This window comes from Carcharodon carcharias, chromosome 13 (genome assembly GCF_017639515.1).
Source record: "Carcharodon carcharias isolate sCarCar2 chromosome 13, sCarCar2.pri, whole genome shotgun sequence".
NCBI classification, from domain to species: Eukaryota; Metazoa; Chordata; class Chondrichthyes; order Lamniformes; family Lamnidae; genus Carcharodon; species Carcharodon carcharias.
In genome coordinates this window covers 134,861,532-134,878,790 of record NC_054479.1, presented here as the reverse complement: position 1 = coordinate 134,878,790, position 17,259 = coordinate 134,861,532, and the positions used below count along the sequence as shown (strand labels likewise).

At 42.2% G+C, this 17,259-nt stretch overlaps 1 protein-coding gene across 1 annotated transcript; it reads left to right on the top strand.

The window, feature by feature from the left end:
* Positions 1–12,124: 12,124 nt before the first annotated feature.
* Positions 12,125–12,517, top strand: LOC121286158 (mitochondrial import receptor subunit TOM20 homolog). The gene has a single exon (XM_041203139.1). The coding sequence runs from the start codon at positions 12,125–12,127 to the stop codon at positions 12,515–12,517; it is 393 nt and encodes a 130-aa protein (XP_041059073.1).
* The last annotated feature ends 4,742 nt before the right edge of the window (positions 12,518–17,259 follow it).

The window sequence follows — 17,259 nt, the reverse complement described above, 5'->3', positions numbered from 1 at the left end:
GGCGATTCTGGCATGTGGCCCCAATAATGAGATGCAAATGCATTCAAGTTAAGTTCCCACATTTAACGGCAGGCAACGCGGCCCAACCATTGACAGGGAGAAGGGACAATCGCTTCCTGGATTCATGTCGCTGGGAAACGGCCAGGGTAATCGTGCAAGATTGGGTCTGGAAAATCCCACTCCTGGTATTTGTAAGCAGCGAGCTATTAGAATTTCAAATGCACTGCCTGAGAGGGCAGTGGAAGCAGATTCAATAATAACTTTCAAAAGAGAATTGGATAAATATTTGAAGGGGGAGAATTTGCAGGGTTCTGAGGAAAATGTAGGGCAGTGGGAATAATTGGATTGTTATTTTAAGAGTCAGCACAGGTCTGATGGACTGATTTCCCCCTTCTGAACTGTAAGATTCTATGACTCCACTTTGTGCACAGTAAGCTTATCTCAGGGGTTTTGCTAAATGGGGTAAAATTGCCCTGTGTCCCCCTGGAGTTGGAGAGGAGAATATAAGTCAGTCAGGTTTTGCATTCCTGTTTATTTATTAGTTTTGCCATGTTGGAAAGTGTGGGTGTGTGAGCAATCAATAAGACTCGGCTTGGTTGTGTTACCCCTGTGGCTGAATAGGTAATGAGCGCTCATTTTCTAGGCTAATATATAACAAATTGCCACAAGCCAGATACCAGAAGCTTGGTACCTTAGATTTTAATATAGGAGGAGTAAATAATTTAAAATAAAAATCTTAAAGTACAACTGCGTAAGTGCATTAGAAATATTGTTGCTGGACTTTATAAATATACCTTCTAGTCAAATTGGCAATATTTCACAGGGTCGGACTAACCTTCAGGTAAATGGGTATAGTTATATTGAGACAGAGCTGATAACTCAGGTAATTGCTCCATTCATCTTTCCTTCCCCCGGCTGTCCATTAATTACAGGTAATAAGGTCAGATTTACAGTGTCAATTAATTCCCATTTCACTCCTTAGATAGTCTAGTTGGGAATGCACCATCAGAGCTGACAACATTGGGGAAATGTTAGCGAGATTTACGATCAAAGGGAGTGAGGCAGATCAAAAATCCATTTAAGCAGGTGGAGCTTGGGTTTATTTTTAAGAGTGAGAAAGTGGGGGGAAAAAAAAAGGTCGCATTTTAAAAGCAAATGGGAGCCTTTCACTCTGACTGAGAAGTCTACAGGTTGGCCCTAGCAAAGGAGATTTTCCACTGCATTTGGAGGAATGTGCAGTTTCCTGGTGCAGCAAATAGGAAAAGGATCGGAGAGCTGTTGTTTCAACCCATGCCGAATTTTCTCAGCTTCCCCAGATGTGCAGAACTGGGCATGATCCTGGAGTGAACACTGGTCCAGCATAAATTTCCACTGAGGCAGGAGAGGGCTCCCATCTCAGTTTGTTGCCTGTCCAACCACTGGCCGCCTCAGCAATGGAAATGCCAAAAAGGAAAGCCAAAATAGAACTTGCATGTGTTTAAAATAAAAACAGAAAATGCTGAAAATACTGTAGTCAGCAGTCAGGCAGGATCTGTGGAGAGAGGTACAGAGTTAACGTTTCAGGTCTGTGACCTTTGTCATTTGTTTAGTGCCTTTCACTCAATATCCCAATGCTTCAAATTGAAGTATCTTGAAGTGTAATGACTGTCATAATGCAGGAAGGGTGGTGGTGTAACACTTGAACCGTTACGAGGGTTCAGACTTGAATAGAATAAATAATGATGCCGGCAAAGGTATAGAAATTTGAAATTATCAAACGAACTTTATTGAAACCGATAACAGGTGAATAGCATCATGTAGCACCCATCAATGAAAAACAAAACCTACAAATTGATTTCTTTCAATTCAGTTGTGTCCGCTTTTTATAAATACCTCACAGAAGCGGAATCTTCCTTCGTGTTTCACCTTATTAAACTACAGGACAACTGACCTCTTTCATCTTGGTCCCCGTCTTTCTTTAAACTATGAGATGTAAGGTGTACACATCCAGTTGTCTGGATGATATTCACCAAGCTGAATCTTCCATACAGTCACCAGTTTTTCCCTCTTCACTTTAACCCCCTGAAATAACCGGCACTTCCCCTCCAGCTCTCGGTTTTAACTCAACCAAGAGCTAAGAGTTTACACATTCCTGGAATGATACTTACAATGCCCTGGTCCCTGTTCACACCTGAAGCACTGATCAGATGCCTAGAGGAAAGAAACATAGCTTCCGACACACTGGCCTGCATCCAGCTGTACAGCATGGAACAAAGGACAGGTACGCCTTTCTTATACCCCTTTGTACATATGTTCAAAGCCTGTAGTGATCAGGAGTTAGTTACCCCCTGCATGTCAGCTCTGCATGTGATCAGAGGCAATGTCTCATGGAGAGAGTCCCTATGAACTGTTTCAAAATGCCCTTTTGACTGTTACAAGACCCCAAACATTCCACATGGCTGATAAGAATCACACGGGTACATCTTCACACTGTTTCAAGTCTTCTCACTGTTGCGACTGTAGTGGATGTTATTCACTGTACAAGCCAAATCCCAGATGGAAACTTGTCTTGCTGATCACAGCTTTTTTTTTGGAAAATGAGGGGAAAGCTACTGATCCCAGAAGCATAGAATCCCAGTAATGCTTTTAGGATTTTAAAATTATAAGATTTATTAACAAGAAGAAAAAAAACTTAAATACGCAAGATTAAAATTACACAGTTAAAACAGCCTTACAAAACATTCCCCCCAAAAAACCCACTCGGTCAGAACACACAAGTAAACTACTTGGCAACAGCTCCCTTATAGATTTTAACCATAAAAATCCAGCAATATTACCCAAGGCTAAAACTGCTAATTTAATAGGACTTTTCACTTTCTTCCATTCCACTGTGGAAATCTGAAGAAAGCTCAGAAACAGACAACTTTCTGAAGACAAAGACTTTTTTTTAGCTTGAAACTGGATGGCTGCTTCAAATTCATAACTTTCCTCAGCACAGAGCTGGTCCCAGGACATCTCCCCACACAGCAAACGCAACTCAACTATACATCTCCCTTAACTATGTTTCTTTCCCATTTCATCATAGACTCCATTGCCTTAAGCACCTCTTTGAACTCAACTTCTCCGACATATGAAAATCTTTCATGTCTTCATATTGCCACCACTTTTGGGTCAAATAAAATGTAATAACCTTCCCTTGTTTACTTATGAAACCTTTGTCGGTTGTAAAAGTCCCTTAAACTGCCATTGAAATTTAGAAGCTGTAAAGTCTAATGCAAATTTTAAAACCCAACTTATTTACTTGTAATGAGAGGCTACGGTGAAGTTGGAATTACAAATGCATGCATCCAGCACCTTTACCTATCATCTCTCAGTTCCCATAGACAAGCTGTGTTTATTAACCTTGCCCCAGTTTAATTGCCCATAGACACACACTACACAGCCTTCTTTACAGAATACCACCGTATTCCCAAAAATATTTTTTAAAACGATCACATCCATCTTCACGTTCACTCCCCTAACTACAATGAGGACCCCATGAAATCCCAAGAAAAAGTTTCAAAATTTCCTTAATGAGTCTCATCCTGTTGGTGCCCTGGTATTCCTAGGTGTGGTACCATTGGACTGTTTCCTGACCCCTTATAATCCTGTTTTATGACGTTCCATATTGAAGAGAATTGATCAGCTTTTCCTTGCTACCTTTCCATTCCATAATCCTTGTGTACCCAAAAAGATCAAGCTAGCAAATGCAATAGTGGCCAATTTGACTTAACCACATCATGTCTTATGTGCAATCTCACAGCATAACAGACATAACTGTAGTCATAATATGCAACCAAAATTAATCAATTACATCATAATTTCAATTTATCAGTCCACATTACAGCAGTCAACTTGTGTGCATCCGGGTCCCACAAAACAGCAATGAGATAAAGACCAGATATTGGAGTGATGTTGAGGGATGAATGTTGGCCTAGACACCAAGAAAGCATTGGCTGTAGAACACTTTGAGACATCCTGAGGTCATGAAAGGTGCCATTTAATGCAAGTCCTTTTTTTCCCCCTTTCCCATCTGTCGATCCTTCCTTCCTTTTCTTCCTCATTTTTGTTTCTTCCCTGATGTCAACATGAACAAAGTTGAGGCTCTCACAGTTGCCTCAGTCACCTTACTGCAATGATCAGTTACAGCAATGGTTGGCGGGATTCTAGTGGGAATGGCTCCATCTTAAAGATCCCTGCTCCATTGCCACCAGGCATGGATGGGTTAAAATTCCTCCTTAATGTTTAAGCATAGTGTGCAAGCAGGCAAGGTTATTTTTAGCTATAATAAATCTGACTCATTTTTCCGTTAGCATTCAGGACTGAACTATTCGGAACACTAACAACATAATATAACATAAGCACAGCATAGAATCCAACTCCACTGATATTACACCCCTAAAATGACAGAAGCTTTCTGTCTACACTGAACTCCTTTCCTTGTATGTCATTATGTAAGGCTTTGTTTGTTGGAATCATATGCACAAAAACTAGGAGAAAAGGCTGTGCTCTTACATTAAATCAGCTCCTGTCTACGTGTTTCCACTAGGTGGGACTCTCTTAATGAAGAATTTCTCTACAAATTACAATTAAATTAACTCAGCACAATTATGATAGGGATTAGAGAGATCATTAAACTGCATGTATTAAATATGAGATTTCTTCAGTCTGTGTGTCGCACATGAAAATCTACATTGACTGCAAGCTAAGATTAAATCTGTAGTAAGTGCAATGTTTTTGTGAATTTCTCCACCTCTTACATTAGTAACCAGCTGAAATTCCTAAAATGCAGGTTGATTTTCAGGTATTATAATGGATTTATAATCGCTCTCTTATATTTTAAGGCTGCTAAACAATAAGTTCAAACTGGGGTTAATGCCAATCCTTATTGATGTCGAACTCCACCATTCCAGTTCTTTTTATCTCATTCTCATTTGTGCAATAGGTGACGATCTATCCACAGTGTTTTTTTTTAAAACAATGTTTCTGTCTCATCTTTGTTTGTCTCCTTTTCTGCCTTCCATTTACTCTGTAGTTTTTTTTTTATGCATTGCCACATGGTCCTTTGCCACCACATAGTCCTGTTCCCTAATTCTTCCAGTACTGGTCTTCTCAGTTTGCCAGCTATTACCCTATTATCCCCTCTCTCCGCCCCCCCCCCACCCCCCCCCCCTCACAAACCAACATCATCCCGCCAACCCCCACTCCCGGCCCACTACCCGCTTCAAACTGGCTGTGCCTGTTGCCTTCTTCAATCTCTCAGCACTATCCCATTGATCCTGAAGCATTATCTTACTCTATCTCCTCAATCTGACTCTTCAATTTCATAGTCTTCTTTGATCCCAAAACTTTGGCCTTCTCAGTCTTTCATCAGTGTCATCTGCCAGCTGTATCTCCTGTCTATGTCCCTTTGAGTTTGCAGCTCTCTGTCCCATCGATCCCCGAGCTCTATCATCCTCTGGCAGCTTTATCTCTTGTCTCGTCTTCTCAATCTCCTGACTGTGCCCTCTTCCATCTCCTTGTGGGATTTGACTTGCATAACAAAATGCACTTTACTGTTGCTATAATGAAAAATTACACTGGCTGTTAACCTTGCCTTGTGTTGCACCAAAAATGGGATCCTTCCTGTATTGTTCCATTTCTTGTGTCCATATCAAAATTGTCACTGCTCTTCTAAGAGTAACTCAGTAATGTGAAGCACTTTGGTGCATCCTGAGGTTGTGATAAAGTCATTGCAAGTTTCTCTTGTTTTGCATTTTTGTTTGTTGTTAAAATCTATAAGTTGGTAGGTTATTTCCAAGGAGTTCAATATTAATGTGTGCTGAGACTAATCATTATAACTGTACAAACCTAGTATGTGCAATGTCTCTGAGTTATGCTTTCAAAAGCCCAATCATTTCATAATTGAAGAGTTAAAGTAAACTTTTATCCTGGCCTTGGGAGTATGAAAGGTTAATTCTGACTGTATGATATGCTACCAAGACACAGTACACATCATCACAGGAAGTGATGCAACGTTTCATGATCCTGCTTTCTCTCGTAGACATCATGGCAAGGAAGCCACAGTAACAGATATTCCAATAAAAGTTAGTATTTTCTTTACCTCAGCAGACTCTGTAAATACTCTGTGCTAGCCCAACAAGACCGAGAATATTATATGGTGGCAGCGAGTGAAAGAAGAAATATGAAAAAGTCTCTGTCATCACCAGAAAGCTTTGAGTAGGTTGCAGGTCTCAACCAAACAGTAACGTGGCTGAACTGGCATTGAAAATTTGCTGGATATGGCATTGCATCAGGCCTCACAGTGAAGCTGAGAGGCCAGCCAGCCAGTACACTATTATATGTGATGAATGGCTGTGCAGACGATATCTTGGTCAGGCAAGGGACCAACAAAGAGAAAGCTATGTATGATGAAGTCAGAAAAGCATTCAATGCCTAGTTCAATCTGCAAAAGAATACCATTTCCAAATTTAACAAGGGTACCCAAAAACATTTATCAACGATCTGTATAGACATGCAGTTAACTGTGAATATGACAGCTTAAAAGATGAACTAATCAGGGACAGGATTGTTGTCGGAGTCTTGGATGAAGCATTGTCTGACTACCAGCAGTCGAGAGATGATTTAACCTGAACAAAGGCGATTCAACTGATCAGACAAGCTGAGATCAGGAAACAAAATCAGATTCGGGGTGACTGGGAGAACCATATCCCAAAAATGACTAATTCCATGGATTTAAAATTTAAAAGCAGAGAGGTGTCCATACAAAGGTAGGGGAGGCAGGAAGAGCTCCATCAACTACCTAAGCTAACTGTAATCGGTGTGGTTGGAAAAAACACAGGCGTGAAAATTATTCCACCAATGAGGATGAATGCTTTTTTTTGCAGAAAGAGGGGACACTTTCAGCCTGTGTGTCACAACAAGAAGCTTGTACAGAATCAGCAAAAAGAGGAGCCTTCAATAGGTGGCAAAGTCCTTGAAGTAGAAGATATCAATGATAATGAGATGCCTTTCCTTAGGGAGATCCAGGAACCAAGCAGAAGCTACTGGAGTTCTGATATCCCAGTAGAGGGACATGGGACACACTTTAAGTTGAACCCAGGTGCAGCAGTTTCGATTCTTCATGATGCTGAACCCTGGTTGGAGAAATGTTCTCTTCAGCCATCATGCAAAAAGCTACGTGGGCCAGGAGGTGTAGAACTCAAGATCATAGGAAAATGGAATGCAACCCTTCAAATTAGAGAGAGAAAAATCACTGAAACCCTATATGTGACCCTGAGCCACAGTTGTTCATCCTTAAGCAGGAAAGCATGTACTGACTTGCTTCTGATTTGCAGAGTAGAGGAACTGGAAAGCTGAGTGGATCAGCCTAAAAACTTCAGAGCTGAATTTCCAAAGCTGCCCACAGGATGAGGAAAGCTGCATTCAGCTTACGACAACACTCTACGTCCCAAAATGAAGCCATTAAGTCTGTTTACACCCATAAACATTCCTCATCCACTCTGAGCAAAGGTAAAGAAGGAAATTGACTCTATGTTGAAGCAAGGGGTTATTTCATCTGTGACAGAATAGACAAGCTGGTGCTTGGGGATGGTCCCAGTGCCAAAACCCAATAGATCTGTCAGAATTTGCACAGATCTTACCCGTTTGAACATAAAGTTCATCCTATGTAATCTGTAGACAAGAGCCTTGCAAAATTGGGAAAGAGTTCAATCTTCATGAAGCAAATAGTAGTTTTTGGCAACTACCTCCCGATGGAGAGTCTAAGTTGTTCACAATCTTCATTATGCTGTTTGGGAGGTTTTGTTACAACAGATTACCCTTCAGCATCACATCAGCAGCAGAAATCTTCCAGAGGACAACGTCAGGAATCCAAGAAGGACTGAATGGAGCCGTATGTCACATGGATGATGTCCTGATCCGTGGATCCATTCAGACAGAACATGACACTAGAGTGTGAGCTGTGCTGCAACGCTTACAGGGAAGCAAGATTTACACTCAACAGTGAATATGAGCTCTTACAGCCGACTGTTAAGTTCCTTGGGCATGTTGTGGATATATCTGGTGTCAGAGTTGATCCACAGAAGACAAGAACAATCGAGGAGCTTCCAGTTCCTCGCAATGCGACTGAGCCCCAGAGATTCATGGGTATGGTAAACCAAGTCAGAAAGGTCCTGCCCAGCCTGGCTGACATCAGTGAGCCACCACGTTGGCTGTTACAAAAGGACAATATATGGTGCTAGGAGGAAGCACAACAGAGGTTTTTTTTTTCAGAAAGTCAGAGGGACACTGATAGCACCTGATATTTTAGCTCACTATTGCCCAGATCTACCCACCATCGTTGCTGCAGGTGCATCTTCTTTAGGATTGGAATCTTTACTCTTTCAGATACAGGCAGATGGCAAGCATAGACCAGTTTACTATAAATCCTGTTCACTGGCAGAAATTGAACAGAGGTATGGGGTGATAGAAAAGGAAGCATTAGCTGGAAGTGTGCCATTGAGAGTTGGGGGCTGTCATCAGTTTGCAGGGTGGGTTTGTATCAATAAGGGCAACAGGATTTCTGATGCCTGCCCAGGGTTTTTTGGGGTCCATTGTCAATGGGAGTGCTTTGTTAGCTGTCAGCCGGTGGTGTTCTTTGTGGAGAACGGTTCCTCAGTGGCTATCTGGAGGTTCAGTATGTGCTAGCACAGGAAGCCACTCGAGCTGTGTCGGGTCTCAAAAGGCCGGAGATAATGCAGATGGATTCCCAATGTGGATGTCCATCATGTTTGTGTGACAGCTCCCAAGGTGTTATATCGTGGGCCCATCTGTCCTCACACGCGGTTGTAAAAGATTGCCCAGTGAAGAAGAGCACAGGGGATTTCCCTGGTGGCCTGGCCAATAGTTATTCCTCAATCAACCTAAAAACCGCCTGGTCAATACCACATTGTTGTTTGTGGGAGCTTGTTGTGCACAAATTTGCTGTTGTGACTCCTGCATTGCAAAAATCACTACACCCACTTCAAAAAGTACCTCATTGGCTGTGAAGTACTTTGACCCATCCTGAATTCATGAAAGGCACCATGGAAATGCAAATTTTTTTTTTAAAAATGTAAATGTTCTGACCTTAACAATCCTTCCTGGCAAACCCTACAAGTTTTTGTAAAGAAACTCTTCCAGCTGCCTATCCTAAGCTTTTCCTTGTTGAGGGCGGCTTTGTGAACGAATGACCAGACCATTTATGACTGTTGAAATGTTCACATTTTATCCCAGGCTTAGTTGTAGGAATCACCAATCCCAATAAAATGAAAATGTTTGAACTGCTGGCAGTTGGACAGCAGCTGAAGTACTTCACAGGAAATGGCAAATTAAATAAAACCAGAAGCAACATTGCTTTGTTGTTCCGTCCTTCCTGTTCTTAAGGATGAGACAGACTGCCCCCTTTTTTTAAAGATTATTTCCTCCTCACCGTTTGGTCTTCATCGCTGAGAAGGAGATGTGGAACCCACAGTTTGATGCTTGAACCTCTCACTCTCACCAGTTCTGCCATTCCTGCATTTTAGGTGCTGATATTGCAGGATATGCCAGTCCTCCTAAGGTAAAAATTGTTTTGAATCCCTCGCTGCCACTGGCAAGAATGTTGTCAACTAAATTTGTGGAATAAGTGACCAGGGAAGGCATGGAACTACAAATGAGTGGAAATGCTATGAGTGCAGTCTCCCCACTGCCCCCCCCCCACCCCCCCAACTCACCCCCCAACTCAAAAAGGGAGCTCATTCAAAATTTTTGCCAATGTTCTTTTAAAAACAACAGCTCGGAAGCATCTGAAGCTTGCCAAGGTTGAAGCAACTTTTTCTCTGTCTCCCTTTGGTAACACAGTTAACTTCAACGAGCTTTCTCCACACAGTGCCAAGGCCAAGATGGCTGCCAGCTGACACGATGGGGATGGGTGCAATTCTAGGTGTTGTCATTTGGTGGACAGGTTTGGATGCTTCCGGCACAGGATCAGTCGGGCACTTCACTTAAGGATCAAGCTTTTTGATCAGGGAAAAGCAATGAAGCTTATTGTTTTTCATGGATCTGAAACCCATCTACCCACATTCTCTCAATTTCATTCTCTCTCCAACTTACAACTCATTGTCACTTGAACTCAGTTACACTATCTGCTTCCAGTTATTCCACAAGGCTGTTACCCTTTAGATGAAAGGCGTACACCTGTTTTATCATCTTACTTCTGATTTCCTAATATTTAATTAATCACCTAACCTGGTGTTTGAAGCCTTCACCAGAGTGAACAGTTTGGCCCAAATTCTGTTCAGTCGTATATATTAACTTCTCAAAGGAGTGACTCAGATACAAGTAACCCTTTGACACTATTAAATTCTGAACACAGGCGACATACACGAGGTGACTCATCTTCCTTAGGCACTCATGGCTATAGTCAACAATGTTTATTGCCCATCACTTGTGACAGAAGCAAAAGCATTATTTTACAGATACAACTGCCTGGAGATACTTTAAAGTTATGTTTACCCTGTCTATCTAAAGTCATGTATCAAAATCTCACATTCTGAAAGCTAGTATGCAGGTACAGTAGGTAATAAGGAAGGCAAATGGAATTTTGGCATTGCTAAAGAGTATAAAAATAGGGAAGTGTTGTTGCAACTGTACAAGACATTGGTGAGACTGCACCTGGAGTACTGTGCACAGTTTTGGTCCCCTTACTTGAGGAAGGATGTAGTTGCATTGGAGGCGGTTCAGAGGAGGTTCACTAGATTGATTCCAGAGATGCCGGGCTTGTCTTATGAGGAGAGATTGAGCAGTTTAGGCCTATACTCGCTAGAGTTTAGAAGGATGAGAGGAGATCTAATTGAGGTATATAAGATGCTAAAGGGGATAGACAAAGTAGACGTGGAGTGGTTGTTTCCCCTTGTGGGGCAGTCTAGAACGAGATGCCATAGTTTTAGGCTAAGGGGTGGTAGATCTAAATCAGAGATGAGGAGGAATTACTTTTCTCAAAGGGTCGTGAATCTGTGGAATTCACTACCTCAGAGTGCAGTGGATGCCGGGACGCTGAATAAATTTAAGGAGAAGATAGACAGACTTTTAATTAGTGATGGGTTGAAAGGTTATGGGGAGAGGGCAGGAAATTGGAGTTGAGGCCAAAATGAGATCAGTCATGATTGTAATGAATGGCGGGGCAGGCTCGAGGGGCTGAATTGTCTACTCCTTCTCCTAGTTCTTATGTTCTTATTTTACTCATTCTGTCTCTTGTCCTTGTCACTAGTTTTTCTCTCCTCTTGCTGGCGAACTCATAACCTCAACCCAGTGACCATAATTCTCATGTCTGAGCTTTGGCAATTAACATGAGCAGAATGCAGTGTTACCACAGCTCTTGTCTCCATGTGCGCTTGCACTAGAATGCAACATCAATCAGGAGTGTGCCGATCTTTTCCACTCCCTACACTAGGGGCTACTATGGAACTCCTGCTGCTGCCACATCCAAGACCGGTTCACTCAGTGCCAATCAGGGATCAGTCTTTGAGGCCTTCTGGTCTTACTGGCTCAGTTCTTCACTAATAAGACTCACCGAAACATTGAGAGAACCCACCTTGACCTTTACGCAAAAAAAACTTATAATTTAATCCCCTAGCCTGTGTTTTAATGTTTTCCTTTATTTTTCTTCACCTTTCTCTTCATTCCTTGCTTTATTCACTTAATTAGTTAGAAAGTCTGTAGAGCAGTAGCTGGAACTGGAATGACTGAGAGAGAAGGTATGGGTTCACTTAGGAGAGGGCAGGATTACACTGAATGCAGTGAGTTTTCATTTTTGTTATCGTATCTGTCACCTGATCAGCAACTCCCAATTTATCTTGTCTTCTCTTCCCCATTTTGTACCCTTGGTGGCATCCTGCACTGTGGGCCTCAGTCCTTTGACTTAGCTTAGCGATCAAAAAGTAAAAGCTGTTGCTTAAAGAAAAACTGCATGTGGCATTTGTCATGATGACAAAGGGCTTCAGGTTAGACATCACAATCAGCTTTGTTCACTGCAATCAGCCTCAGCCTGCCGTCCAGACAAAGAAAGATAAGGGAAGCGTGAAGTGCGGATACGGACTGAGCTAGGATGAGAAAGACCAGCGCCATTGCAGTGGGGATCTGCGGAGCCCTCTTTGTTGGATATTGCATCTACTTCAACAGGAAGCGACGGAACGATCCCAACTTTAAGAAGAGGCTGCAGGAGAGAAGGAGGAAGCAGCAATTGGCCACAAATGGTAATGGGCTCATCCGCGTTCGGAAGCAGAAAGATGCCGAGGCCATGCAGGCAATTTTCCTGGAAGAGATCCAGCTTGGGGAGGAGTTTCTGGCACAAGGAGACTATGAGATTGGCATTGATCACCTGTCGAATGCGTTTGCGATTTGCGGCCAACCTCGGCAACTCCTTCAGGTTCTCCAACAGACCATCCCCCCGCCAATTTTCCATGTGCTCCTGAGGAAACTCTCCGCCATCAGGTTATGAATAGAGAGGCAGCAGATGGTATTGAGTGAGGAGCTTTGTCCATGGACGTCATCTCTTTATATTTCAGATAAAGTGACACCTAACACAGAACTCTTTGCCTAAAATGGGAAGTGTGTTTAATTTAGACTTACCCCATCCGCGAAGAGGTCTCACTCTATTCTGTGTACCAGTTTTCCTACCGCGTGCTCAACCACCCCCACCACCCCTCAACAACTTCACATTGTACATGGCACTGTTGTGGGGGAGGGTGGGGTGGGGTTGATCCGCTTGGAAGGTCAAGAGGAGATTTTCAGATTTTGGTGAGGAGGAGAAGTAGAGATGGTTGTAGGTTTTGTCACCAATGGTGGCACGTAATGAGGGAAGGAAGATCTTGGCCCGTAGACCAGAATGAGATGGAGGGAGAGCTCATGGTGGGACATAGGAATAGAAAAGATTACAGAGACTGGGAGGAAAGAGGTGTGTAAAGATTTAAAGATGAACAGTTCAGAGCTAGTAATAAATATCCTGTGTGGGACATATCCCATGTTCCTGCTAACTGGCTTTTTCTTTCCTGTTTTCCCCCAGGCATGAACTGAAATATAGACAAATTCTACACCCCACCTCCCCTAAATGCGCAGTGAGACTTTTCTTCCACGTATTACTGGGAGCTTGCAGTTTAATCATCTAAAAGGCCAGCACCTTCGTTGAGCTTTCTCATAACTAAAATTTTTTAAATGTGGAAAAAGACAAGCTCTCCGATCCTAAAAAAATAACCAACACCAGGCAGAGGATTTAAGCCTATATTTAGCCTTTAGATTCCACTGATATTGATAAACTGCATGGGCTTCGTGTTTGAAATGTAATGACATTGTCAGAATAACTTCATTAATTACAGATTTTTCCTTACAGAAGGACTTGCAACTTCTGGCTGAATTATAGCTTGACACTTCAGTGACAGTTGTGCAACTCAGTATTAAATTACAAACTTTTAATGCATTACTAGCCATTAAACCACAACTCAGTTACAATCTGGTAACTCACTGCCAGCTATGGTTAAAAAACAGTCTTGTATTTGTATAGCAACTTTAGGATGTCCCAAAGTGCTTTACATCCATTGAAGTTTGCAATGTAGGAAATGCAGCAGTCAGTTGGTGCACAGCAAGCTCCCACAAACAGCAATGTGATAACCTGTTATTTTGATGTCATTGAGAGAGAACTTTTTGCCATTACACTGAGGATAACTTCCCTGCTCTTTTTCAAAATAGTGTCGTGAGATCTTTTACATTCATCTGAAGATGGGGCCTCAATTCAACATCTCATCCACAAGACGGATGTAGCTGATGTTAATTACAACTTGTAAATCAATGCCTGTTTATGTACCTCAATGCTAAATTACAACTTTCGCACTCACTCTCAGAGGTGTGAATCATTGTCACTCTTGAAAATCATTGGCAATCTCGCAGTTTGTTGATGGATTGCAGTTGTATGACTGACTGGCAGCTTTGCACAACTCACTGAGAACCGTGTAGTATTATATGTAGAGTATGCTGCACTTAATGAATGTCATGTTATGGTGGGTTTTATTTGTCTATATGGAACATGATTGGATCTTTCCTTTTATTATCTACGCCAATACGAAGGACCAAGACTCATAGCCCATGACACCACCAAGTTTACAAGGGGAGAGAAGAAGAGAAGCTTGAACAGGAGGCAATGATTGAATGCTGCTGAGCCTGGGTTTTAAAAGCCTGAAGATTATATGAGGAGGAAAAAGACTGAGAGGTCAAGAGATCCTGTTTGGAACTGGATCTAAATGGTCTAAACTACCTTCTCGAGCAATTAGGGATGGACAACAGAGGCCAGCCTTGCTCGCAACAGCCATATCATATGAGTAAGCAAGCAACCATCTCTGGAAAGAAAGACCTGGGAAAAGAGACTGTGCAGTGAATCTTGATATTATGAAGAAGATTTGGAGAGAAGAATGAGTGAGATAGGTAGTGTGTTTGAAGAGATGAAAATTCAGAACATTACCTCAGGAGTATAGATAAAATAGGGAAAGATGAAGGATGGTTGCAATTGTACAAGAGACCGAATATGAGATAGGCTTCCTGCTCTAAGAAATCTTGGCTACAAGTGTGAAACCAAGTACTAGATAAGACTCCCCGTCAGTGGGGCAGTTGGAGTGCATTGGGGTGGTATTTAAGTTATGCGCAAACCTCTGCTTTGTAAGGAAAAGTTCTTGAGGAGGAAAGAAGTGATCGGCACAAAATAGAAAACCAAGCATCTGGGAGGCAGCTTTAGCCCCATTGAGATAGAGGAGTTCCATTTGAGGCCGGAAGTGATAATAAGGCCAATAACATTGGTAACATTTTTTTAATTCATTCACAGGATGTGGGCTTTGCTGTCTGGTTTATTGCCCATCCCTAGTTGCCCTTGAGAAAGTGGTGGTGAGCTGCCTTCTTGAACTGCTGCGGTCCATGTGGTATAGGTACACCCACAGTGCTGTTAGGGAGGGAGCGCCAGGGTTTTGACCCAGTGACAGTGAAGAAACGGCGATATATTTCCAAGTCAGGATGGTGAGTGACTTCAAAGGGAACTTCCAGGTGGTGGTGTTCCCATCTATCTACTGCCCTTGTCCTTCTAGATGGGGTAGCCATGGGTTTGGAAGATGGTGCCAAAGAAGCCTTGGTGAATTCCTGCAGTGCATCTTATAGATGGTACACACTGCTGCTACTGTGCATTGGTGGTGGAGGGAGTCAATATTTGTGGATGCGGTGCCAATCAAGCGGGCTGCTTCGTCCTGGACAATGTCAAGCTTCTTGGGTGTTGGGGGAGCTGCACTCATCCAGGCAAATGGAGAGTGTTCCATCACACTCCTGACTTTGCCTTGTAGATGGTGGACATGCTTTGGGGAGTCAGGAGGTGAGTTACTTGCCACAGGATTCCAAGCTTCTGACCTACTCTTGTAGCCACAGTATTCATATGGCTAGTCCAGTTCAGTTTCTGGTCAATGGTAACCCCCAGGATGTTGATAGTGGTGGATTTAGTGATGGTAATGCCATTGAACATGAGGGGGTGATGGTTGGATTCTCTCTTGTTGGAGATGGTCACCTGTGTGGCGTGGATGTTACTTGTCACTTGTCAGTCCAAGCCTGGATATTGCCCAGGCCTTGCTGCATTAGGACATGGACTACTTCAGTATCTGAGTCATCGCGAATGCTGCTGAACATTGTGCAATCATCAACAAACATCCCCATTTCTGAACTAATAATGGAAGGAAGGTCATTGATGAAGCAGCTGAAGATGGAAAAACCCAGCAGGTCTGGCAGCATCTGTGGCGAGAGAAACAGAGTTTGTGTTTCGAATCCAATATGACTCCTCTTCAGAAATGGGGATTTCTCCATTGCTTTTCCTATAATTTCCAATTACTGCAAACTTATGGGATATTTCCTATAAAAATGACTCCAGCTTGGGGAAGGCATGAGTCATTTGTAGAACTCATAGCAGCACCAGAAGGAGAAGGACAGGTTACAACCGACCAAAATCTTTCTAAAGTTGTACATTTGGAATTGCAAAGGACCAAACTCTCTGGCAGGTCTTACTGCCTAGTTTTTGGGTCCTTCTGGATTTGTAATTAATGAGCAAGTGGGCAAGTGGAGCAAAGTGTAATGAGCTCCCAGATTGAGGGTTTAAGTGAATGTTAGTGTGATTGAACAGATTCTAGCCATTGTGTGTCAAGGTATGTTGATCAGGCAGAATGTGCATGACCTTCTGGCTGGAGTTTTAACCTCTGTAAATCTCTAGCATTGAAAAGATAGTACAAACCTATATTTAGAAACGCACTGACTGCTAGGAGAATATTCATGCCTCACGCTGTCTGTGTTTGCATATAACCATATGCCTTTTGGGAATGTTGGGAAAATCATGTAGTGGAGGGATTTACCTTGTCCATGTGTGTATGTGATGGGTAACAGATTAACCAATGGATTACTAACATTATTTGTTCTCTGTATATCTTTGTTCCCTTAAATGCTCTTTAACGTGAATATTAAACATGCTTTGTGATCTTAAATATATTTGTAACAGCTACCAGTAAAAATGATATTTTGAAAAATAAAACAGGCAATGAATTCAGGTCAGTGATAGTCATTTTATTAGTTTATAATTACAGGACCAAATATATTCACTGTGGTGTATCAAATTAAAGCAAATTGTATAATGGAGGAAATTTTGAGTTTACATGAATAAAACAAAGTGGGTAAATTTTTGCTTTCATGGCCTGCCTGATTATTTGCAAAAGCAAATTTCCCAGTCATTGCAGAAACTACCCAATTTTTCATTCACTTGGTCTCTAGCTAAAGTAAGGACAGCCAAAGCCACACCTTTCTATCTCTCCCCATCTCCTTGCTATATCCTCCCTATCTCCCAAACAGTTTCTGTTATAAATCCACTGTGAATTTGTCTTTAGTGCTCATTGCTGTGGGTCTGGAGTCACATGTAGGCGAGACTGGATGAAGATGGTAGATTTCCTTCCCTAAAGGACAGTAGTGAACCAGATGGGTTTTATGGCAATTCAGTATATCCTTTGTTGCTTTTGTTGATAGTAGCTTTATCATTCCATATTTATTTTATTAATTGAATTTAAATTTCCCAGATGAAATTTAGCACAAGGCAAGGGTTAAACCTGAAAACTTCAAGGTCTGAATGGTTCTGTGTTTTCACACACTGATGGAGCAGAACACATATCACTTAACAGGCAGGTG